Consider the following 26648-nt stretch of genomic DNA (forward strand, 5'->3'; position numbering starts at 1 on the left):
TCACAGAGGCGTTACCACTATCACTGATTGGCTCGGCCTTGGCCGGCGGCGGGTCCGTCTCAGAGCCGGCTAATATGGGCTCGCTCTCTCTTGAACACAAGGGAAGCTTCCAGCAGTTTCTTACAGAAGCCACCCCTGTAACCCCCCCCCGCTACCAAAACCTTGCCAAACAAAACCAATACATTCCACCCCTCGCCTCTGTGCATCACATTTTTAAGAACTATCATTAAAATCCACATTCATCACACAAAGTCTTCACTCACATCACAAAAATAATTCCCCACACCAAAATCAAAATAATATCATCACAAAACTGACAAAAGTGGACAATTTACACACACAATCCACCCCTCATCCCTTCACCACAATTACAACAATAAAGATTCCCCACTCATCAAGCAGCTCTTAACTCTCTAGCTGCGTTCAGTCCATGTTTTGCCCGTTACCTCTCTCAGTTACTATCCTTATCTCAAATTCCTCACATTGCCCGCATTCTCCACCAAAAAGACTGTGATGGGTTGACCCTGGCTGAACACCAGGTGCCCACCAAAGCCATTCTATCACTCCCCCATCCTCAGCTGGACAGGGGAGAGAAAATATAACAAAAGGCTCGCGGGTCGAGATAAGGACAGGAGAGATCATTCACTATTACCGTCACGGGCAAAACAGACTCAATTTGCAAAACATACTCAATTTATTACAAATCAACCAGAGCAAGGTAATGAGAAGTAAAACGAAATCTCAGAACACCTTCCCACCACCCCTCCGTTCTTCCCGGGCACAACTACCCTCCCGGATTTCACCACCAAGCCCCCCCAGCGGCACAGGGGGACAGGGATGGGGTTTATGGTCATCACACGTTATTTTCTGCCGCTTCACCTCCTCAGGACGAGGGCTGATCACACTCTTCCCCTGCTCCAGCGTGGGGTCCCACCCACGGGAGACAGTCCTCCACGAACTCCTCCAACGTGGGCCATTCCCACGGGCTGCAGTTCTTCACGAACTGCTCCAGCATGGGTCCATTCCACGGTGTGCAGTCCTTCAGGAGCACACTGCTCCAGCGCGGGTCCCCCACGGGGTCACAAGTCCTGCCAGAAAGCCTGCTCCGTGGGCTCCTCTCTCCACAGATCCGCAGGTCCTGCCAGGAGCCTGCTCCAGCGCGGGGTTCCCACGGGGTCACAGCCTCCTTCGGGAACCCACCTGCTCCGGCGTGGGGTCCTCCACGGGCTACAGGTGGAGATCTGCTCCACCGTGGACCTCCCTGGACTGCAGGGGGACAGCCTGCCTCACCAGGGTCTTCACCACGGGCTGCAGGGGAATCTTCGCTCCGGCGCCTGGAGCATCTCCTCCCCCTCCTTCTTCACTGACCTTGGTGTCCGCAGGCTTGTTTCTCTTACATGTTCTCACTCCTCACTCCGGCGGCAGTTTCTCTCCGTCCCAATTTTTTCCTTCTTAAAAATGTTATCACAGAGGCGTTACCACTATCACTGATTGGCTCGGCCTTGGCCGGCGGCGGGTCCGTCTCAGAGCCGGCTAATATGGGCTCGCTCTCTCTTGAACACAAGGGAAGCTTCCAGCAGTTTCTTACAGAAGCCACCCCTGTAACCCCCCCCCGCTACCAAAACCTTGCCAAACAAAACCAATACACAAGCAAAAACAAAGACAAGATAGGAAATACAGTTTAAAATAGCTTTCTAAATAAGTTCCCTGCCTACAATGTTGAAATGTTTTAAAAGGGTAGATCTGGGATACTTCAGACAAGATATATTTGACTCTTTTCATACCTTCAGCTTAACATGTGGAATAGCAGCCTAGCTGTTCTGTAAGACATATTAATTGTATAGTTGCAATTTCATTTTAAAACTGTTTGCAGTATGTAGGGTGCACTGGGTCTGGCTGGGATGGAGTTAACTTTATAGCAGCTGGTATGGTGCTGTGTTTGAGACTTGTGACTAAACAGTGTTGATAACACACCAATGTTTTTGCTATTGCTGAGCGGTGCTTGCCCAGTGTCAAGGCCTTTTCTGCTTCTCACTCTGTCCCCTGTCCCCAGTGAGTAGGCTGGGGGTGGCCAAGAGGGACACAGCTGGGTCTGCTAACCCAGCTTGACCAAAGAAAAATTCCATGCCATTTGACATCATGCTCAGCAATAATTTGGGGGGTGTCTTTCTAAAGTAGTTGTTGCTTGGAGACTGGCTGGGCATCAGTGTGCTGGTGGGATGTGGTGAGTGATTGCCTTTGCATCACAGGGTTTTTTTTGTTTGGTTGTTTTTTTTTCCTCTCCCCTTCCTTTCACTTAGTAAACTACATTTACTGCAATCCACAAATTTTTCTAGCTTTTGTCCTTCTGATTCTCTTACCCATACTGCTGTGGGGTAGGTAACTAAGAAACTCAGTGGGGGCTCAGCTGATGGTTGGGATCAACCCACCAGAATAGGTCATGGGCATGTTCAGCTGAGACTTCGTAAGTAAAGTAACCTGAAGTTAAATACTGGTTTTGGTGAGTGATTTGGTTTTTTTGGTTTTTTTTGTTTTTTTTTTTTAAAGCTCTGTTCCAGATTTCTGCTGTGAAATCTAGGATTACTGAACTTCAGTTGTCCTCGTAGTGGGTGGTAGCCCAAAGTCAAAGCAAGTTAACTTCAGTTTAGTATAGGTATTATTTGTTCTAAGATGGCTGTGGAGAATCAGTTCAGCTATTCTTTCAGAACTAACTTGGATCCAGAATTGGTCTGGGGATGGTGGTATCTTAATTATTAACTTGTTTGTCCATTTAAGTGAAATAATACTTCAAAAGATGATTATAAGAGCTCACAGCAAAAAGAAAAGCAAACACAGTTCTTAGCTTAGCACTCTGCAATAGTCTCACATGCCAGTCCCTTATTGGCATGCGTAGCTACTTGTAGCTTTTCCAATTTGTAGGAAAAGCAGCAATGGGGGTAGGGTTAGGAACTTTAGTTGTGGATCTGAGCTGCAGCCCTGCTTTTCTTCCTGGGAGTACTCTTAAGTTTAGCAGCATGAGCTCAGCTGTGCCTGTCAAGAAGAGTCTGTCTTGTAGCTTCTTGTTTCTCAAATACAGTAACCAAGAAAAAACCATTACACTACTTCAGGCTGTAGTGGTGATCAAATTCATCCTGAGCCATTTTAATTGGATTATTTGGTTACTGAATGATATGTCTCTGAAACCACTGTGGCAAGCACTTACTGGCAGTAATTGGTGACTTCATGTAGAGTTGGTATGATTTAGAGTCTTGTGGGCACAGGACCTGTGGCCTGGAGCAGTCATCTCTGAGTTCCTTGGCAAGCTAGTCTGCTTAGCTATGAAATTCCTGGAGCCCAAAACAAAGTGTTACTGAAATGCTCATCTCTGCATCTAACCGGTTGTTACTTAGGAGCAGATGATTCAGCAGGGACCAGTTCTATACCTATTCAAGCTTTAAAACTCCTTATTTAAGTAAATCTATTACCATATTACAGCTTGACCAATGGGTTTTGGCCACCTAAACCTTCTGACTACAAGTCTGGCCAAAACTTAAAAAAAAAAAGCAAACTGACAAAAACAGTTTGGGGGAACATACCCACAGAGGAAGAATATGCTTTTTTTTATATTAAACAGCTGTAACTACAGGGGAGATCTATTAGAAATAATAGAGATGCAGAACTCCATAACAAGTACTTAGTGTTTTTTACTTCCAGCTGTAGCATGTAGCAACCAGCAGTGAAAGAACTAATCAAAAAACCCTCCTCTTTTCATGCAGAAACTAGCTTGCATTGAAGAATAGGCTATGGTTAAATGTATGTATGCAGATAAATGTTGAGTGAAGCTGCAAAAAAATATTGGTCTATATGGAGTTCCTCGCACACATCTGATTTAAAACAAAAAAAACCCCATACTGATGATATATAACTCATTAACAGGATTAACTTGATTTCCTACCCCCCTTAAAAAGCTAAGGCTGCTTTAGGCACTGAACCAGCTGGCTCAGGGCTCTGTTTTATGAGCATGCTTTATAGCAGAAAGCAAACCTCAGATGCACTTAAGAACTATGCATTGTATGCATCCATTTTTAACCAAAAGAAAGTTAAGGGTATTTTCTCTCTGAGGTAGTTCAAGTCAAAATTCAGGGGGTCACAGACTTCAGGGTCATTGTCCTCTGGTTTACATCAGCAGGAGGCTGCCTAGTGACAAAGAAACACAGCTGTGCCCAAAATTTGGCTAAGACAGCATCAAGAAAACAGGTGTGAAGGTGTGTAGTTTACTATTGCTCATGTAGTTCCTTTGTGATTTTCAAGCACATTGGAGTATAACTTGAGTTGCAGAATTGCACATTAGCAGGAACAGAATACAAAAATAGTATGTGCTAAGAGGTAAAACAAGTTACAGTGCAACTTTTAAGCTCAGGCTGGTACTGTAATACAGAAAACCTAAGCTTTGTGGGCCAGGGACAAAATACCATAGGGTGAAGGTAAACAAGCAGTGATAGGCATACTTGAACAACACAAAAAGTTTTTAACACAATCCGGAAATCACCTAAGCCATTTCTAGGCAAGTGTAGAATGTGATTTTCTATATTTGGGAAATAAATATAATGAAAGGTGAAGAAACAGGGCAGACACCAAACACTGTGCTGCAAGATTAAGACTAGTAACAGCAGGCATGCATGATATGGCTTAATCTTTTGCCACATGCACCTTTACTACACACACTCATCGATTACATAAAAATTCAGTTATTTGCTAAGCCAAATGAGTAATGCAGCTGAAATACCAGTTTGCTTTAACATCATGCCATACCTTATTGAAAAATAAGTTCAAACTCCAGCATAATAAAGAACTGGGGGAATGAAAAAAACAGCCCCTAACCATAAATCAATTGTTTTACAATGCTAAAGAAACAGCTGTGCTGTGAAATAGGTGTTAAGTGTCAAACCCAAGGCACAGTATCTATGGACAAAGGACTGACTGAACATAACCTAAAAGAAAGCTTGTCCCTGGACACATTGACAGGGCAATCTTAATACCAGCAGTAGAGAACACCATCAGAGAAATAAATACTGATCTTGGGTCACACTGTGGCAACATCATAGCTACAGCTGGTTGTTGCTGTAACAAGCCATTTAAAGACTATTTCAAGTCTTTAACTTCAGAACACCTCCTTGCAGGAAATCATATCCTTAAGTCCTACAGAGAAAGTAAGCCTAGTGCAACACTGCTTTGTCACTGGGTTAAGACAACAAGGGATTGGATTAACGCAGGAGCTGTAGCTCTGATTAAATGCTGTACTTAAATTCTATCTCAAAGATGATTTGAATTGAAAGATTCATGAAGATGCTGAAGATTATTAAGAGAAGGATAGTAACAGAAGTGATGAAAGGCAGTAGTAGTAGAGCGTAATACTAACTTCAGGCACATTATTAGAAGATTTCTATCCACGCATTACACGTGGGTAACTGTTCTCTGTTGGGGGAGCGATTTTATGCTTGGCTTCCTTTCAGGCTATTACATTAGTGCTGTTTTTCAATAGGAAAAAGCAATATAGAGTGTGTTCTTATTCTTCTCTATGCCTTTGCAAATAGTCATATTTGGAGACTAGATAGTAGACCAGACTGCCTACTGCTTAGAACAACAGCTGCCTTACTACTTTGAACACTACCATTGTATGTGTCTTCACTAGGAAGAAAAGTTGACTACACAGGAGGTACATACATACATTGTCATGAGACATGGCAAGCTGCAAGCATCCTTGAAGACTTCTTAAGTTAAGAAAGCAAATGCTTCTTTAAAACCAAACAGCAAGCTGTGATGCATTCTATGTAAATCAAACAATGACTGCAAGTTAAGAGCTCTTTAATTACAGAAAAATAGGTCTTTAATTTCATCTTGGATATCATTTTAGACAAGCATTTTCAGTATGATAGTCCATGAAAAACAAATGCATACACTATGAAGGATAAGAGCTCTCAGTGAAGTCACCATAACATAGAAAGTTGCAGTTGAACAAAGCTTCCTATCTGGTTGAACTTCAGCAGCCATCATTGCACACAGTTAAGTTCCGTTAAAAGGTTTGGTTTAAAATAAGAGTTCATTTAAATGTCTGGAGGGAAAGACACTCAGTATTGCAGTTTCCAGAACATGATTTGTTTGTCTTCCCCTCCTGTAATAACACTGTTGCACTGTTCATTGATCCACATGGACATTACAGCACCTGGGGAAAAAAAAGCCCAAACAAGTAAATCCGAATGCAAATAAAAGTGGTACTCAAGATGATGGAACAGATCTTTTTAAGATATTTCAGGATCATCTGATCATTAGTTTGGATTACACTGATACCACATATGCTAAGAAGAATTTTAGTAGGCTTCTAGGTGGTCCTCTTATTCACAGTAATGATCTCATGCTACATTTTCCGAGCTGACTTTGGGTACTAGGGGGACAATGTCGGTTGCAGTGTAGGATGCAGATGGCACACTGGCAAAAGGATTCATGGGAATAAAGGGAGGAATTTTCTCAAGAGAGTGAGATTTTTGTACTCTGCCTTTTGGACTTCTCATATTAAAAGTGTATTTGCATCTAGCATATGCCTAGAAGCCCACTTCTAAAGATTCCTCTAGCTACAGAATGATGTCTGTACAGGTCAAGTTCCAGAGTACAAGCTTATAGTAGGGAAGTTTAAAGTAGCTGTTCATGAAGGCAGCCTTAAAAACCAAACTGAATAAAACCGAGACAGTTTTTCTCCTTCACACATGCCAATTTGCTAATGTACTGAAGACTATACAAACACATTGAAGAAGCCTAAAGCCCCCATCCAAAACAATTTCTCTAGTGAACTTTACTTAATTTGTTAGACTCACAGTCTGAACAGACTTTGACGAAATATACAGTGCAGTCTATACTACACTTTATTAGGGCTATGAGATAGAAAAATATTGACTGTTGGGATTTTTCTAATTCACATAACATTACAAGACTGACCAAATTACTTGTGAACAGCAATATTCCTCCATTCTTACTAAATTTCCTAGGAGGCTCATGTGGACCTACTTTTGGTTCTGGTGTTCCAGATAACACTAACATCATGAACAGCCCACTGACTGAGCAGATGACTCTCAAACTTTTCAATACTAGCAGAGCTGGAAAATAGGAATCTTCCATTCAATTTGAGAATAGGAATAGTTCAGGCATACCTGTATGTCCTTTGATTCTTTCAATAATTTTTCCTCCAAGAAGGTCCCAAATCAGTAATTCACCAGATTGGCTTCCTGATAAGATGGTATTTCCATCCCATTTGAAGCACCTGCAAGTCAGTCTGAAATCAGTTCACTTCAAGGTTTATATTATGAAAGCCAAACATTTCCAAACTAAGGCAAAAAGAATTGAAAACGGAGGTACAAAACTGAAGGAAACTCTGCCCTTTAACAGTTTTTCTGGAAAGGTTATTCCCAAATTATTTTAAAGGGTCATGACCCAAACTTGCTTCTCTGACTGCCCTAGACCCAGCCAGACCTTCCCCTGGCAGAAGGATAAAATGTGTTCCCAGAACAGAAAAGGACCCAGTCAGCTGTACATGTGTATGGTACCCAAGTGCTCTCATGAACCACCACTTCGTGTTCCTGAAACAATCAAATGAAATGCAAAGAGGACTTTCAGGGAAGTAACTGAAGAAAAAAATATATATGTACACATTGTATATACATATATATTTATGTGTACACACACAAAAGAAACCAACAAGTGTACTCCATGTATGGCTGCTATATTTTTACTTCAGTAACTGAGTAAGCATTCCATCTGTTTACCTGATAAACCATAAAGAACTGTGTGCATTTTGGCTTATGAAAAAAAGTGATCACTCTTCAATTATAATAGCCAATCTTTTCTTAGATTATTGAAACAAAAAGGAAGCATTGCAAACACCTCTCCCCCCCCAAACCAAACCAAACCCCAAAACAACAAACAAGATTATTGACAGAGATGATTCAAGTAAGAGAACTATATCTCCTTGTTAGAAATTTCAATAGCTCAGCTGGTCGAAGAGCTGGTTAGCTACACCTCCCATCATCTTTTATGGATGTTAAAGTTGTTGGGGAAAAAAAAAAAAAAAAAAAAAAAAAAAGAGTTATTTACTTAGATACTTGTTTGGTTTTGTCCCAGTTTGGAAAGCTTGATCATATTGTACACAACATGCTAGAATGTCAGCCTTTGCACTTCAAAAAGTAATTCAATAAAACAAAGTTGCCAGTGTTACTGCCTTTTCCATTGTGCTATCACCAGCCATCAAGCACCTCCACAGTAACAAAGCTGGCCATGCAGCTTCATAATCTATATGCTCTCAGAATTACCTCTGTGGCTCATCAGTGGTTACAGAAGATATAAGCATTCCAGTTTGTACATCTATTACTTTAAAACAACAGTCCTCTCCTGCACTGAGTAGATGTCTGCTGTCTGTACAAAAGAAAAAAATCAAACGCAAGAAAAAAACAACAAAAAAAGCATGTTTAGACATTTCATTCTAGTTACCAAAGCAGTCTGCGATACAGCATGTTGGAAGTGACATTGCCTGACCTACTTATTTATAGATAATTTACTGTAAATTAAGTCTCTAAGCAAGCAATGATAATCAAAAGTGGTTTAGAGTCTAGACCACTGGTCTATAGTCTAGGATGGCCTTGTGTACAATTAATGAATTCTTGATAATGGAGATGCATGTCAATCCAAAACATCTCACCATCCCCCTTAAAGTAGCAATTCCAATAACAAGGCTATATTACATGATATCAAGAATAAGATTCCCTTTGAAACTCCTAATGGTTCATATTAAAAACTGAAATCCAACGTACCAGGACTAAAAGCAGCATCAAACACAGTCCCAGAATGACATGGCAACTGGTGCAACACTGTTGCTGTAGTAACATCCCAAAGACTAATGGTTCCCTCTTTGGTTCCAGATGCTAGTATAGTATTTGCAGCATTAAGGTTGATTGTATTTACCTAGGAAGTTAAACATCCCATGGTTTTGCTATTCTTCCATATGAGCCATCTTGAGACAGGTTATAAACATACACAAAGCAAGCCCATTATCCATGAGATGGTATTTTATTTACAAAAAGTTTTTACATTTAACTCTGCAACATCCTTAATTAAGTACCATTATTAAAATTCCTGCCTATAAAAAGTAAAAGATAGGTCCCTTTGAGGATATTTTAAAATGCTTTTTCTTTGCAGACTACTTTTAGTACCCATACTCTCCATCTAAATGCAAGACTTCACCCTTAAGGGTAAAATTCTTCTTTAGTTTTAAAAAACTTCCTAGCTATCAGTTGTTTCCAGTTCTCTTGGGTACAGTTCTTAAATGTCATCAGAACTGTTTCAATACTTGCCCATGTTGTGACCTGTTAAAAAACTATTAAGAAGGTTTAAAACTCAGTAACTCTAAATATACTACAAAAATGACATTAGAGGCTATAAATAAAAGTGTGCAGTTACACATTTATGATTCACTGCACACAACATGTTTATATATTTACCGTGACATTCACCAATATATTTTATAGCATGGTAAACAACTCTCATTTGCTCGCCTTTGGCAAAGATATATTAATAAGAAGCTGCACCAATGAAAATACTTGAAGAACATTAGTCTGTTTTCAAAAACAAAGAAGCAAACAAAAAAACCCCCCAGTCCTCCCTGTGCCTCCTGGCACTTTGTGTATATGAGCTGAGCAAGACAAATTAAGAAACCGCCATTTATACTGTTGCTTCAGGCCCCAGGGGGGGACATTTCAACCAGGGAAGCAGGGCACAGGACACATCAGACAAAAAAACCCAAAACAAAAGAAAAACCCTACACGCATACTTCCCAAAACAACACACCCCCTCAGCCTTCTAACACAATCCCTGTGCTTTACCACTAGATCTTGCCTTTGATTTTAATGAGCAATTAATTTTCACGTTCCGAGATACTAGATCTCTGTCCACATACTTACACTAACATCGTGTTCTAACTCTGCAAGCAGTTCAAAGTGGTGTTTTTTATTGCTCAAGGTCTCTCCAGGAACACAGTGCCACACCTAAAACACAGGTATTTAAGTTTGCACAAGGAAGCACTAGTATGACCCTAGATGAGTTTCTTCAGTATTGAATTCTCACGTTGCAAGGAGGGCTGCTCATGTTAACTGTGGGCCTTGCCTACGTGGCAGAACACAGCAACAACAAACGGCACCTGAACTTGTTTACCCTGAGCAGACCCACATATTAAACACGACTATGCTGATTCCAGATAGCTTACAGAAGCCTACCTAAGTACAGGTATATCACTGCACTAAATGTATACTTACCAAAAAGCCATATACAGAGGCCTTGGAAAACTCTTTCCTGTCTCTAAATTCCAAATTACCTTTCCACCTAACTGTAGGCATGCTCTTTAGATTAGCAAGTTCCTGGTCCATGTTGAAGAATGTAAGCTACAAAACTATTGAACGTTTTAGAAGCCTGTTCCACTCAGCAAACACAATCACCAGTCAAGGTCACAAAACATTCCAGTTCCTCCAACAAGTACAGTCTGCCTCCAAAACCCCCATGTTTAGAGTAAGTTAGAATGAATGAAAATTCATTAAAGTAACACCTTAGCTTTGAAACAGTTGAGATAAAGCTAAATGAAGAAGACATTCCTAGAAATAAATTTACTGTGATAATAGATAAGTTGTTATTCTAGTACAACAGGTACATCCAACTCCAAAACATTTAGCTGGCTGAATATTACAAAGTGCTAGCTATAAATAGTTATTCAAGTATAACAAACCCTCATACAAACCTTCACAGTAGAATCCCAAGATGCAGAATATAAACGCCCATCATGCCAACAGATCTTACTGACTGCATCGTCATGTCCCATTAAGATGTCTTGCTGTCTTCCAAATGCAACTGAATAAAAATATCTACCAGGAAAAGGTTATAGAAGTATTACATCATCAGAAAACTTAAACATTTTTTTCAAATAGATGAAAGTAACTTTGCTTCTATAGTTTCTAACAGAAATCTACTAAAAAAAAATTGCGATTTAACAATGGATTTCTGCATCATTATCTAAAACCAAGGCACTCGATGTAATTCAATAAAGTCAATAGGAATTAAATACACACATATGATTGTCCCATGAAGAACTTATGACAGTGGTATCTCCTGGTAAGATTAGACAAGATGACAAAGCCTGTAAGAAAAAGAAAAAAAAAAAATAGTGTTCAACTTCTTACACCAAATCAAACAGAAGTGCATTAACATTTTAAGCTTCTATACACACAACATACAGGTGTTACCTGAACACTAATCAAGAAAAATCTTATAGGTTGGACACTGAACAACAGGAATACTTAAGCCCTGGTAAATACAAAGGTAGCACTGAAGTTCAGAAACACATGCAGATCTGATGGATCTCCATTTTCAAAATGCTGGTACTTCAAGGACATGGTATATGATTCTTCACTCAGGAGAAACTGGGTCAGCTCTTCATCTCATAAGCTACTGTCAATTCTAGATGCAAACAGCTAACAAACTAAAAATGCAGGGTTTCCTTTGATGTTTGTTCTCCATGACAACTATTTATCAGCTTAATTCTTTCAAACAACAAATGTAACTATCTGATTTCTACTATTCTCAACAAGAAACACGCATTACAGACAGCTGCTCAGTTACACTACCATCACTGGAAGCAGCAAGGAAAAAAAAAAAAAATAATCAGCCCAGTGCTTCTACTAAGTGTTGTTACTGGCTATGTTTTAGATCTGTTCTAAAAAACCAGCTGCTTGACTGCAAAAAGACTACTGCTTCTAGCATTGCTGCAACAGATCAGGGCTAAAACTACAGAAAGGAAAGGATTTAAAAAAGTATACAAGGCCTCATGAAAAACTGATTTTTTTGATCCAGGATTCAGCAGAGCTCCCTTTTTACAGTGCCAAGAAGCAACAAGCAACACTCCTAAGTTTGTCTTGGCTAAAGCATTAGGAATTGCTGTATCTAGATTCGCCTGGTAGTGTGTGCCATGGCAGGCCATAGGGTCTTGATCCTGCAACTTACTTGGGCACCTGTTAGAGAATGCGATGGCTTCTGTCTCGGCAACCTATTTGCCTTTTTTGTTCCCCCTAGAGATGAGGATGCAGAGAAGGCCGATATATCCTAGTGTCTTGCCTCAATAAAGGACTCTGAACATGACAGTTGGGAGTGTATCTCTAAGACCCAGGTCTGGCCAGTGCTCAAGCACAGAAAATCAAATACAAAATCTCTTTCCAAGCTCTGTTTTAGAAGCAGGGGAAAAATGTTGTTTAGAGGTTGCCGAGATCACTCATTGAGGAAGGATGGCTCAAATTCACCCAGCATAGATTCCACTCCCTGTGCTTGGTTTTCCTCTGCCGGCTGACTCACAGCCTTCAAAGACTTGGGAACAGTAAGGCAATGTTGGATGTGAGCACATGGGTGGAATTTAAGCTTTGTGATTCTGGCAATTCAAGGTTGTTCAGGAAGACTCCTCTGCTCATGCCAGGCTATCTTTGTCTACTGCAAGCCCTTTTCTGGATAGCAGGGCAACTCAGAGCAAAGCTAACACAGCAGTAAAGTGCAACCATTTAATGCTCCCTTCCTATGTTCGCAGAATGCGCTCTGTCTCCCTGGAGGCCTGACAGAGTTTCAATTCACTCCACTAAATTATTCACACACAATACAATTGAGTAGGCAGGGGAAGAAAAGAGGCATTAATGTATGCTAAGAGCCATTTCTGTGAGTAGCTTTCAGAAGGTTCCCGATGATCTCGTTTTTATTTTGACAGCAACTTACCATGTTTGAAAAGGACACACTTCTCTGGATTGTTTTTGATTCTTTGGAAAACATCTTCAAAGTTGAATCTGGGGATAATGGACAAAATAGAAGATAAAAGGACTGTTTTCTATTATAGAAGCTAGTAGTTTTGCTCCTGCTTGAATATTCAAGTATCTTACTGTGAAAAGCAGGTATAGGTTTCTCATGGTCTTTGAGAAACTCTTTATAAAGCTTGTGACTTGAGCCTGGAACTAGCCTGCTTTGCACCAGTTACGGATGGACTCCCCCATGCCCATCAAACTCTAAGAGAATTCTGGTATCTAAAGGGAGAAATTACTACCTTCCCAAGCCTAGACATAGATGATATTGAAATCCTGAGTCAAAGTTATTTAAACTTAACAAATACATCTGCTTAAGCTATTTAATTACAGGAAGTAGATATTTAACTTAATTTCTATAATACGTGACTTGCAAAGGTGACAATCCAAAAGCCAAACAGAAGTAGCCTTCACATATGAATACTGAAATTCCCTCAAACAGTAAGAAGGAATTGAGCATGAAGTGAAAACAAGAATCTTGCATTTGGCAGAAGATTAGGGCCACTCCTTTCATGACTGTAGAAAAACCAGAACTCAGTGATTCCAGAAATAGCCCATTTAATGTTGTCTTCATTTTGCCTTCTGTAAAGATATTCATGGGATTCAATCTTAACTATATTTCAGAGTTTCATGCTATTTGGTTCACAAAACATTATTTGGTCTTACAGCCTGCATTTACACTGCAGGTTCTAGTAAATACCTCTGCAATAATACTTACCCTGGGATGTAGTGAAAACAGAAGACCCATTGCAAGTGACTGCTATTCCAGTAATTGCCCTGTTTAATACAAGTAAGCTTATGGGTGATTTCATAGGTTTTGAAACTTAACCACCATACTGTAAATTGACTATAGTTGAAATGCGTTATTTGATCTCTCTAAGAGCTAATACATTCAAGGAGATTAAAAGCACTACAGTGGTGTGTTATATGCCTAGAAACAAAAAAATATACCTTGATATAATACGTGAAACACCAGTACAGATTCCCCATATTGGTCTGCAAGAACTTCATCCCCATCAGAAAGGACATGCACATGTGAGAGGATACATAGTATCACATTCACTCTTTGGGATTAGCTGCAAAGAGACTTGGGAACCTGCCTACAAGCAGATACTGAATACCTCAAGTGTCAGGAGTCAGAATTTGCATGTCTTTTCTCCTCAAATTAGACACTGGCAAAGTCACTATAGTCTAGAAATTTAGACACATAGCTTATGTCAGGGAGTTAGTTGTTAGGAAGCACAGAGCATTCTGCACAGCCAAAATTCTGTTACACAGACCTGCTTCTATTTTTTTCTCAGCTGTCTTCAGAAAAAAAAATAATAAAAAAATAAAAAAAATAATCAGAAGCTGAAATGCAAGTCTGTTTTCAGGATTTCCCTAACCCTAACAACCTGGTAACAGACGCCCTTTCTCACTACAAATAATACCTTGTTTTCTGGACAAGAGAATGTTTCTTTTCTAGATTGGGCTACAGTCACAAAGAAAGTAGTTGCACTCCAGGTCATGAGAAATCTTCTTACTAGTCCAGCCACTAGGACAAGGGATGGGGCCAAAGGAAAATCTGTTCTTTAAAATATAGCTGCTGTTGTTCACTGTTAGGTATTATCAAAGTTCATGTGAAGTCCCCCTACTGACTCATCACTCCCTAGGAATCCATCAGAACAGTAGTTTGGTACCTGGATTAACTTAAAACCTATAGTTGGAAACTTGGTAAACTGGTCATACAGCAGCAGCTCAAGCTGTACAGTAGTTGAACTTAAGTGGTTTAGTCTTTCAAATCAAATGGGATGAAGTTAGGTCCTCCTAACTATATTATTTATATTTATATAAATATTTATATTTAAACAAACAAACAAATAAATTCAAGTCTTTATCTGGCTGCTGCTCTCACAGTTTTAGAGAAGGGTAATCAATATCTGCTTCAGGTACTAAAATGATAGTGAACTTGGCTCTACATCTGTATAAGGAACAAAACAAAACAAAAAAAATCAAGCTGACAAATACCTTTTCTGGATTGATAACCCATCATATTCTTGAACTCATCTCGTGTAATAAAATCAATGAGCTGTCTCACAAAGAAAAGTATTTACCTTAAACCCTAACCCATCATTCGGATTGACACACAGATACCCCCCACCCCCCCAATTAAATGGAATAATTTTGGCTGTGAAAAGAAAAGAATAGTACCTACTCTTTGTGAATTTTATATTGCTCATCTAATTTTAGTTTGCCAATATTGTTCCAAGCAAGTGTTATACTTTCTTCTGTCAAATCTTCAAATGATTCTTCATTTGGAGAAACTGCAATGAAATACCACAATAAAGTTTCATCACAAATAGAAAATAAAAAGACAGATTTCAAATAACTAGGCAGCTGAAGTTTCAAACACAAATATGAAAGCACAGAAATCATGCAGAGCTCCAGGAATAAGAACTTTTGGCTAACGTAGAGAGTGACAAGATCACTGATTTTTTTCCAAATGCCTTCCTTAATGCATAGGCTTACACAGTCAAAATGTGATTTTTCTCCCCAAACCAGGGCTTTTAAACTGGAGACTTTACAGAATACATTTCCAAAATAGAAAAACAACCCCAAGCAAACAAACAAACAAAAACCCCAAACCAAAAAATTTTTCTGCAGAGATGTTTTGGTGTTCCACTGAGATGTAAAGAGCTTTCCAAATGGAAAAGTACCAGGAAAGCCATCTACTGCTACAATACAGCATGTGCTTTTATTATTCTATTGCATTCTGTTAGGAATGTCACAACTTCATTTCACTGTACTGTTGCAAAATCTAAGGGATAAAAAACAGAACAAAACTGAGACAATTAGATGTCAACTACTATAAAAAGGCCAAACCCAACAGGAACTGTTAATCTGTGAATTTATGACTTAAGCAGCATACCACCATATGCATTTAACACATATGAATTTTATTACCAACCACACATAAAGCCACTCTTGCATTTGGATGCTGCAGGTTGCCATGCTAAGTAGCACTCATCACTTCTCTGCTTAAAAATGAAAGCCATCAAATGGTAAGTTAATTAAAGACAACCAACTGAGAAAAACTTTTCCATGTGATAACTGGGCTGAAGATTCAGTCCAGTTTATAGTTAGACCACTATTTATACGATAAGGACCACAGCATCTTAGTTTCAGAGAAATGTTATAAGTTCCGTATTGAACAGAAGCCTGTGATGGCATTACACATCCTTTTTTTGAAAAAGTTATTCAATCAACATTGTCTCTACAGTATGTATGGAAAACAAAGCAATTTCTTTACAGATTTTCATTCAGGTCATGGAAAAGGAAAAAAAATGTATGCTTAATTCAAGTTCTTAGGGTTTATTTAGACCAAGCCAATCAATCACCCCAAAGACATCTCTGTTCAAAAACTGAACAAATCTTTACATCATTTAGAATGCCTGCAGATATGGCCATTGAAGCTGCTGTCATATCAGCTTGATTTTTGAAGTCATGAAAGGCCAGGGATGATAGAGCTCCCACAGCTTCAAAAGTAGAGGTTGAACAGTCCCAGAGGAGACCATTGGAACAGACGGCAAAATGCAGGACAATGCCTGTATTTTCAAATTTGAAACTGGTCTTAGCAGTTTTTCTTTAACAGTTAGTTCATGGATTTATTTTGAGTTGGCTTCCAGGGAAAGTGGCCAAGAGAGTTGTATAATGAGATCCTGTGGGAGAAAGATACAGAACTTCTCAAAATTACAAATCTGTTACATCATCAGTTTATCTGTTTAAACATTTACCTGGAGACTCGGCTATGGAAACACTGTGACTAGATGTTCGAGACAAGCTTTTTAATTTTGGTATTATCCTCCGAGGATGACGAATTGTAAACAACTGTTTTGGCGTCTGTCCAAACTCCAAGATTTGTGTCAGCAGAGCTACTTTTTCATTGGGGTCCGTAATACTTTACAAAAAACAAGATATTTAATTAAGCCAAGTAGGCAAGTACTTTTTTTCCCCCCCTCCCCTGAAAGCATGGGCCTGCATGTGCAGTTACTACAGCACTATAGGCCATCACAAATTCTTACAGAACTGTTTTACCACAAATGTGATGGACAGTCATATGACAGCTTCATAATTTTGTTTATGTACGATGCATACAATGTGCTCATCCATTAAAAAAAATAAAGCAATTTCACAACAGCCAGACTGAAGAAATGTTCAAGTAACAATCTTTCAATGTGTGCTAGAACTGAGAACCTGATGCTGGTTCTCTGCGTATTTGGGAGTACAAAATGGAAGAGCTACACCATTCATACACACAGCACTTTTACAGCCAGCAGAGAACCTGGAGGGATACTGAGAAATTTGGCTAACTGCTTAACAAAAACATTCAGATTCTTGTTAAATACCTGTTTAAATCCACTCCTCCTTCATAAGTTAGTGGGTGAAACACTGGGGGGAAAAAAAGTTTTATTTGTACAATGTAGATATACAAGACTTCTTTGTCTTGCACACCTACTATAAAAAAAAGTTGTATTTTTTACCCAACTTGGTTATACTTAAGCAACAAAGCTATTTCAGCAGGCTATAGAGTTTGAGAACTTATGTTTTAATCCTGGGCTTCTTACCTGAAAAAAGTTTCGCATGTCTGAGAGACTCAGAGAAAGTTTCAGAAGAAATCAGTCCTTTCATAAAGGAAGGATAACTTACTTAAGCTTCATTAAATACCACCCCACCCCACCCCCCACCCCCAGTAAAGAAAGAAGAAAAAGCCCAGTTGCATAAGTGGATCTCTGGTTATTTTCTAGACAGGTAACAAAATGTAGTAAAGAATGATCATAAAGGTCTGCCTATTCATCTGTTCATTTGCTATAAGGATAGCAGTTACACAGTTGTCCTGGTTAAACCACGACAACAGTGAATTACTTTGGGGCCTCTGCATAAGAATATTTACTTTATCTTTTGACATGAGTTCATTCATACACAGATCCCTTACATCTCTCTTATCTACTCAAGTGTCTGCAATTCATTATGCTAATAAAAATCCACACTGCAGCAGAAGCAGCACATTGTGCATAAAACGTGCTCTCATTTGAAAGGTAAAAATATAGGTGCCATAATTTAAATGCCATTTTACGATATTCAAAGCCTCTGGCACATTGTAATTGACGCTTATGGTCACAGTATGATTGGATGCCAAACCCTGCAAACCTAAAATACAGCCAACCATGATTTAAGGACATGTGGGGAAGCATATTAAAAAAAAAAAACAAAAAACAAAACCCAACGACAAGAAACAGAAAAAAAAAAAAAACACAACAAAAAACCCCACCACAAAACAAATCACATTATCTTACACTGGAACTAGAAAGCACTGACTACCAAAATGAAGAGTTCCTTATTCCCTCCCTCCCCACTGCTGTAGGAAGGTTTTCTTTTAAAACTTACTCTATCTTGTTAAGTGCAAAATATCTCAACATTGTCTGTTCCTTGTAATCCTTCAGAAGGATCAGGGCTTCTGCAATAAACACCCTAAAAATCTGATCTGCTAATCTGATGTACTTTACTAAGTAGACACTTCCTTATTAGGTAGTAACATACATAGCTAAATATCAGACTGCTGAATTAGTTAATCATGGGTATTACCATCAGGTCTACAAAAATTAAACACATCAACATAGCAATCACATTCCTTTTAGTAAGCATTTACAATGGCTACATACATGCTCAGATTAAGATTGCCAACAGTGAAACTTTCCACATGTACAGTAAAAAGTATATATACTACTGCAGTAGTATGTATCTACACAAGGGCAAACCTAGTCACCTGCATACTTTTTCCTTCATTCTTGTTCCTGAAGAGCTATAGTCCATTAGCTCCTTCTTTCCCTTACCAATTCTCTCAGGAGGAGGGGCAAAAATTGTACTGAAATTCGCACACTACAATTGCAGTGTAGGAAAGTTAAATACATGTTTGTGTGGAGACCCTACAGACTCTCATTTTTAACTGGGAAACACTATTTCCATGCTACATTGCTGCACTCTGCTGTACGAGCAAATAACAGCTACGCTGTAGAATCTTCTTGCCTACCATCTTAAGTACATCTTCAAAGATGCAAATCACCACAAAAGCAATAGATTTTACTAGATGAGACGCTATTTCCAGTAACAAAGAACTGCATTTCCTTTAAGGATCAAACATCCAAAGCATAGTTACGAACACTAAAAACAAATCAGGCATTACAGATATGCTGTTGTTTACCATCCCTGCCTAATTAAAGCACCCCCCCTTTTTTTTTTTTTTTTTTGCTGTTTCTATAAAGTGTATATGTACCATTGTGAGCTGCAACTGCTTCACTTCCTTTCTGCTTGTAGCCAAATACTAAGTCAATCCATTCATGAAGATGTTCTGATACATACTGACTTTCTAAAGCCTCTTGACTCTTCTGAAGAAAGTCATCAGGACCTGGCAAAAGAAAGGTTAATTAAATAAAAAGATATCCCATTCAGTATTGATATCCATCTCTGTTCTCTTCCCTCTTCAAAAAGCAACCAAACAAAACCCCCTCAACCCCAATACCTCACAGCAAACCTCAAATTTGCTATAAAAATTAAATGCAAGGATTAATTATGTCAATGTTTTAAACCAAAAATTCCCTCAGAAGAAAACAGAATGGGCATTTTTGAGAGAAGAACCTCCATCCCAGGAATCTAGATAATCTGGAATGAATTCATAATACAAGAACTTTGACTATTATTACCTGATGCCCAAGGAGGAAGCTCTATATCTTCAACCATCTTTCCACCCTGCCTTTTTCCCAAGTCCAACTTCAAACTGTTTACTAGAAAACTAGAATCATTTTCATAAAATTCTGGAATCAACTAGGAGAAAAGACAAAAAAAAGGGGGGAAGGGGTTGAGATTAGCTTAGTTTTGATCACTTAAGTAGAATACAGTGAGTAAAACCTGAAAGTTATTGAAGTTCATATGTCAAGCCCTAAAGCTTACCTAACCATTAACATAGACTTTTTTTTAAAGTGTCGCTATATAAAAACTCCTTTATCAAAGAAACACTATTTAAGAGCACCCACTATATGAGAGTTAATCATTCTCAACATATTCTACAAGTTGTGACTTCTATAAGGCTCAAAAAACTAAGATAAAACTTCTATAGCTTAACGTCTCCAGATGTACTGTTGTAATACAGCCAAATCCTTAAAAGATTCCAGCAAATAATACATAAAATTGCATCTTTTCAGCCTTAATCCACTCCGGCAATTCCCAGTCATTCCAATAACATTCATAATGACACTTCTGTTAAACTAAAAGCCAGAAAGAAGACAGACAAACAATCAAGGAATTACAGAGAATGAAGTTAAAAACATTAAAAAACTCGTGAAATACAGTCAACAACCTTAAAAAAATCCTCACACAGCTGAAAAACAAAAGCAACAGCAAAAAAACCCCAACCAAACACACCCACCCCAAAAATCTCAAATCAACAGGAGACATCTAAGAACAGAAAGCTTAGCACAGATACCAAGAAGGACTTGAATCATTTTCCAGCCATTTACCTCTTTGAAATCTGTTGCACCATCCAAACAGTTTTTCCAGGTTTCTGCAAGACTAGATAACACATATCAATCACACATTTATTAAAAAAATATTTTTTTTAAGGCTTTGCACTCCCTTGATGCGTATTTGAAAACAAAACAAACCTTGTTGTAGACAAAATGTAAACAAACCTGTTGAACATTCTGTCAGCATGATCAAATTTTCCATTCTGCAGACAGAGCATGTATTCTGGAGCTAAGGAGAAGGAAAAAAAAAAAAAAAAAAATCATCAGCTTGCTCCAAATCTTGTCCGCTTTGGAGGTAAGAGTCTGCTCAGAGAACACGTAGAGGCCGACTTACCAACTCTAACAAGATAAAACAAAACATAACCCGGAGATGAATAATGGCTCCCATACATGAACTTAGGCTCTGGCATTTCCTGATAACGTGTCTGCAACATATGAATAAAGAGATGTCTGTTTAATATCAGCACTCCTGCTTTCCTTCAGTATTGAACACATACACACTTTTTTCTTACCGTTTTAAAGACATGGGTTAGGACCACCCTAAATTTTTTTTTTCTAATGATAAAACAAACTCTAAGTTTTAATAACCATGCAGCTTTAATCAGATCAGTAAATCAACAAGGCAAAAAAGTCATTATAACTTATCATCCAGAATTAACAGCTTTGCAGCTTTTTTTCTCTCTTTCACATGTAACTGCAGTGAGTGACTCAACTTCAAAGTGCAAACAAATACTTCCTTTTTGTCTTTCACAAGAACTTTAATGAGAGTATGGAAGAACATACTGACTTAATTCAGCCTGGAAGATTCCCTCCTGTCTGAAGTTCCTATGCATTATCCCTAAAAACTATCATAATCTAATAGTTTGTGCACTATTATCTGCATGTGGAAATTTCAATTTGGTGCTCTCATCTCCATAGATCCAGACTTCCTCCCTTTGAAGTACTCTCCATCAAATTCAGCATTTTTCTTAAATGGAAGTAATTAAGTTTTCTACTACTTTGTCTTCTTTAATTTATACATGTATTTCACATTATGCATTTAAATTCATTGGTCTTGAAGTTTTATATTTCCATATATGTTTGTAGCATCTCAGTGCCTGCCATACAAATGCAGTTACAATAGTTAAATGGATTTGGGGATTTTATTTTAAGAGGAGGTAAAATATTTAAAAGAATATACATATGAAACGGTAGTAAGAGAAACAGATTCAAATTGTTTCAAATTAGTACTGATAAAATCAGTACTGATGAAATCAAGCTGAAAATAACTGTGGTATCTTTATAGGTAAGTTTGCTTCTGATAAGGTTCATAGTTAGTTTTAGATACCTACATAATTCCCAAAGCTTGCTTGACTAAGCTCCTTTTATTGCCAATATGTACAAGTCCCAAAACGTGCAGCACATAAAAGCTAAGGTATACATACCAATAGTCTATCCAGCCTTTCCTTATTCAGGGCACCAATTGGTTTACTAAGGTCACGGAATGTTTCGGGCTTTGTCAGATCTGAAAAAAGATAGTTAGACTCTGTCCATTCTACTAGACAGGAATGTACTCTAATCAGTATTTAAAAACAAAAGGAAAAAAACCCCACCAAAACAAACCAGCAACAAACCAAACAAAACCCAACACAGAACCCCTCCAGTAATTTTCTCTGCTCCCTAACTACAAAACAATAGTCTTACTGTAAATGGCTACTCATCGTCTTCCTTCCAAGCAGACATAATCTCATACCTCTCGCTTAAGAGCTAGTAGTTACATGTACATGACAGCTATTGCAACTAACATCACCTAGTCAATACAGGTCCTGCTACCTAAGGCACAAAAGCAGCTGGTATCATCTTCTTCCTACTCATTAACTATTCTGTCAGGCTACAGTTAAGTTCCACCAAACAAATCAGATTGAAGTGTTTGGGTGAGTGCTGATGAATATGATATTTCCCTGCTTTACTCCTTGTAAAGGGACACAATCCTCTAAAGGACAAACTTCCAACACAAACTGCACTGAGACCCTTAATCAAGGAGCCTATTTAGGCACAAGCCTTGTTAGCCTCTTCCTTTCAACCTGCAATACCAAGAACTGTAAAACAACACCTGGATACTATACATTTCAATGCATCCAACTTGTCCCATAAAAAGCCATTTTACTGGTTCCTTTGCATTTATTAGAATCACAGAAAGTCTTTGAATGCTTAGTACTGCTGATTTTCAAAGTGACCAAGCAGATGTTTGGTACATATTCTATGATAATGCTATGAAATACTTAACAGAAATGAAATACCTAACAGAAAAAGGTGAGGTGTTTTGTCCACTGAACTCCAGAGGAAGGGTAAGTGCACAAGAAAACATCCAAGATCACTAATGCCAGGTTCATTTCGATGTAACATGAACTTTACGCAGTGTACAACCCCCTCCAAGACATTTCAGGTTGGACATGCCTTTTTGTATACACATACCTAATACTGAACTAGAGTAGTCTGCTATGATCCAGGGAAATACAGGATATTGGGAGAGATCGTTGCAGCTTCTGTCAGCCAGATTGTTGAGATGAAGAAGATACTGGTAATTTGATATATGTCCTCGCTGCCATTGCAACATGTAACTTTCAGCTGTATGCTCTGTAATATGATTTTCTAAAATAAAAGAAAACATTAAGAGTTTTGAGGTTTAGAGTTCCATTCCCAAATTATACTGTGATTAACATTATGCAAGGTATCATAAAATAATTAAGGGCATAGTTGTTTAAAAGAACAAGTCAGAATTAAGTGGTAAATTCATGTTTTAGTAGCTATCATACTTTGTATATATATATTTTTTAAGATCTGTTTAAACAGGCCTAAACTGCTTTAAAAAAACCAAACAACAAAAAACCAAACCAAAAACCCAAACAACAACAACAAAATCCACACAGGAGTGCTGAAACCAAACATAGAAACAACGGATGGGAAAAAACGTGAACATTTATGGAGATATAGAAAAATATTTGCAGACCATGAACAGCTCTCTTGGCAATCAGGCAACCTTTAAGATTTCAAGTTTCTAGAAGCAGTTCTGCTAGATTGAAGAAAAAAAAAATTCCTACTGGACAACTAAGGAAGGAATTAAAAATTGCACTACTCTCTCCTCAATAGCTATAATACTAAGGTACACTGCTGGACAACAAAATTACCTGGGAATATTGATTTAATTCTTAAAATGAAATTAAAGAGATTTCTTTGTTATCTTAAGACTGTCCTGTGTGTGTGTCAGGTTTATGAACAGAAATGGGGAGGTTGGGGGTAGTTCTGCATGTTTGGTTGGTTTGTTTGTTTTGTTTTTTAATTATTCCTTCCACTGATTCAGTTTACAGCAGCTTGGCAAGTGCCTGAAATAGCAGAATTGAAAGACTACAACCATGGCATGATGGCAAGAAACCATCCAATCTTCAAGTAATCAGTGTGAAACCACATCCTTGCCATACAAAGCACCATACAGCACACTTCTGCATGCTTATTTTACTGCCTCTGTGTACTTGCTGCTCTTCCTCCTACTTAAGTCTTTAAATACCTTTTACCACCATTTGCAGCTGAAGGCTACAACACAAAGCTAAAGAATTAGGATTACTATGTGCGCTAGGATAGTGATGAAATATCAAATTATTCAAATATTATCACTACAATTATTAACTAGTAGGAAAGGAATTCAGATTAGGATATGGCAGGCCTTTGTTTTAGCTCAGCATAGGCTAGAAAAACATGTTCCAACCCTCCCTTCACCTTAGTACCTTAAATTCTACAAGTAAAAAGTATTTGCAACTTCAAAGAGAGGACCTTCTGCTGTCAGAGACAGCTACTGACGTGCTACAAACACCTTTAGTGAAAGGGCTCACCCTTCTTTTATTTTTAAGCTCCAGCAACATCATCATTTGCACCATGAAACTTCATCTTTGAAAGTTATCCAGAAAACAAAGTCTGAAGCAGGCTAACAGCATGCAGTTATTGAAATAACACAGGAAATCATGTCAGAATCTATTTCCTTTTCAAAAGGAAAATCTAAAAGACTAAAACGATTCTCAGGGGAAGTGATCACTCCTTTATGGCCTTTCCACTTTGCTTTGTGAAATGGGGGAAAAATGAACTGATATTTGGGTAAATTCATTAAAACAGAACTAGAGCTCTGATACAGTAACAAGATAGTACAAAATGTACATGCACACTTTCAATATTGACAGTAAACATGAGTTTCAATGTCTCAGCTGTTACAGCATTACAGAAAAACTATTATTTTTTAATCCTTGTTTGTCCAGGACACACGCTAGTCTTTTAGAAAGTTTCTGTTCATGATCTGCAAAAGATATGTACCACTAAGAATTAATGCATCCAAGATTTAATAGAAATGAGAATTTAACTGTTTCAGAATGGTAATTTTCATCAACCACTGCTAAGACTGAGGAAAGTTCAGGTATTTATGTATGCACTGCAAATCCATCCATTACAGGACTTTTCTCAACAGGATTTTTACTTTGACTTAACTGGGGGCCAGGGGGATCCACCCACAAGTTGGTCTATATTCTTTCAGCAAAACACAATTTAGCTGAGTGGATCTTATTTACCCCTTGCTTTGAAGATAAAGTGTTTTGTGGTTTTTTTCATTTGTTTGTTTGGGGGTTGTTTTTTTAGGGGGGTTAAACAACAGTGCGTATCAAGTCGCAAATCGAAAGAATTAGTTTCACCTTAACAATACTGTCTCAGCTTTCATACTCAGCTCTTCAAACACAAAGAGAATATATGGAACATCACATATTAATTCTGAAATTTGCTTACTTCTATCAAAAATTTTTAGAGCCAATACATCTGTTTATTCTTCTCATTCTTCCCACAAACCAACAGAGCAAAACCCAGACAAATTTCCCCTCACATGGTACTATGGACTACATCAATAAATAAATACTGCAAACCTATATATGTTGCAATAAGGAAATAGAGCTCATCTCGATCTTGATAGTTGTAGAATTTCAAGTAGATGTCAGAACACAGATCGTTTTCTGTGCAAAATACTTCAAGTCCCTTAGAAGTTAAAGGGGGGGGGAAAAGTAAATGAGAGCGATTACTGACAAGTTGTAATACTCATGTTTTTTAACAGAATATTCCAGTTACTAATACCTAAAACTTAAGACTCAACTGGCTAGTAGTTCTGCCCACGAAGTCTAACAGTTTGATCCTTCCCATTTCCAATCGTAAAAGCATTCAGTTTATACCCAACTGAGCAAATACCTTTATAGCTGTCCATAGATTGGCTCTGTCTGGATTGATTAAGCACAGGTAATATACTTTTTTGTCCTAAGTGAATGAGGCAGAGTTAAATGTCTATTTAGTTTAAATGTGGTTTGAGACAAAAATTTTGTTCAAGACTGAAATTTCAGTGCAAACACTGAAAGCATACAACTGAGGTTCCACTCCAGCACTCTTATCCCTCAGTCACATACAGTGGGACTCATCACTCCACATTAGTCTCAATCTGAACCAGTGATCAAGCTCCCTCCATGAATCAATCCAGAGAGGAAATACACCATGAGAGAGCAATTCATTCTATTCCAAGATAAGTGTTTGAGATAAATGGAATGAATTGCTCCTTGAGGGTACTCCCTTCTCCCTTCCCCTACACTGACCGCTTATGAAATAAATTTTTCATCCTTGACAGAGTTCACTCTTCCTGTTTTCATCTTTTTGAAAACACAGGGAACTAAACCACTTAAAAACCAGAAAGGATCTTTTAGTGCTGTTCACTACTTAATCCAGAGTTTTTTAAAAAATGTAGCTTTTACCTAATGATGCACACAGTTTCAGCTGGTCATTAAGAAACAATATATACAGGAAGACATTAAAATAAACAAATATTTGAGCTTACCAGTGGCATTAGCCCATGTCTTCTTTTATAGATGCGACGCACATTTTGCAGTGTTATTTGTACTACTGGTTTCTGTGGGGGGCAACGGAGGGGGAAGAAAAGATGGAAATATTCTAGAAGGTATCTGTTCTTCTACATTAACCTCCCCAGTCAATCTGAAGTTTCTCTTGACTAGAGATACTAGCAATATGAAAACAATATCCATCCATGTCATTTTAGCAGTGGAACAGTGGTGCTAAGAAGTTATGTTAAAAAGAGGAAGCTTGTCTTTGCTGTTGGTTCTTGTCTGACTAACAAAGGAGTTTAAGA

The 26648-nt window shown here is 38.2% G+C and overlaps 1 protein-coding gene across 3 annotated transcripts in view; it reads right to left on the reverse strand.

Annotated features, from left to right (window-relative positions):
* Positions 1 to 1653: 1653 nt before the first annotated feature.
* Positions 1654 to 26648, reverse strand: part of NSMAF (neutral sphingomyelinase activation associated factor) — a 43917-nt gene continuing 18922 nt past the window's right edge. For 2 of the 3 annotated variants that reach the window (XM_049820617.1, XM_049820607.1), the window contains 21 exons: positions 26340 to 26411; positions 25390 to 25498; positions 22910 to 23086; positions 21880 to 21959; positions 20790 to 20880; positions 20621 to 20684; positions 20450 to 20501; positions 19637 to 19757; positions 19210 to 19341; positions 17285 to 17327; positions 16673 to 16836; positions 15094 to 15202; positions 13618 to 13676; positions 12820 to 12887; positions 11136 to 11203; positions 10808 to 10931; positions 9981 to 10064; positions 8835 to 8985; positions 8337 to 8439; positions 7182 to 7291; positions 1654 to 6202 (listed from right to left, as the gene is read on the reverse strand). In XM_049820617.1, coding sequence (XP_049676574.1) covers positions 6108 to 6202; positions 7182 to 7291; positions 8337 to 8439; positions 8835 to 8985; positions 9981 to 10064; positions 10808 to 10931; positions 11136 to 11203; positions 12820 to 12887; positions 13618 to 13676; positions 15094 to 15202; positions 16673 to 16836; positions 17285 to 17327; positions 19210 to 19341; positions 19637 to 19757; positions 20450 to 20501; positions 20621 to 20684; positions 20790 to 20880; positions 21880 to 21959; positions 22910 to 23086; positions 25390 to 25498; positions 26340 to 26411 — 2076 coding nt within the window. In that variant the 3' untranslated portion in view covers positions 1654 to 6107. Of the gene's footprint in view, positions 6203 to 7181; positions 7292 to 8336; positions 8440 to 8834; positions 8986 to 9980; positions 10065 to 10807; positions 10932 to 11135; positions 11204 to 12819; positions 12888 to 13617; positions 13677 to 15093; positions 15203 to 16672; positions 16837 to 17284; positions 17328 to 19209; positions 19342 to 19636; positions 19758 to 20449; positions 20502 to 20620; positions 20685 to 20789; positions 20881 to 21879; positions 21960 to 22909; positions 23087 to 25389; positions 25499 to 26339; positions 26412 to 26648 lie in introns of those variants that run through there. The other variant, XR_007508537.1, reaches the window with a different exon arrangement.

This window comes from Accipiter gentilis, chromosome 2 (assembly GCF_929443795.1).
Source record: "Accipiter gentilis chromosome 2, bAccGen1.1, whole genome shotgun sequence".
In the NCBI taxonomy this organism is placed as follows: domain Eukaryota; kingdom Metazoa; phylum Chordata; class Aves; order Accipitriformes; family Accipitridae; genus Astur; species Astur gentilis.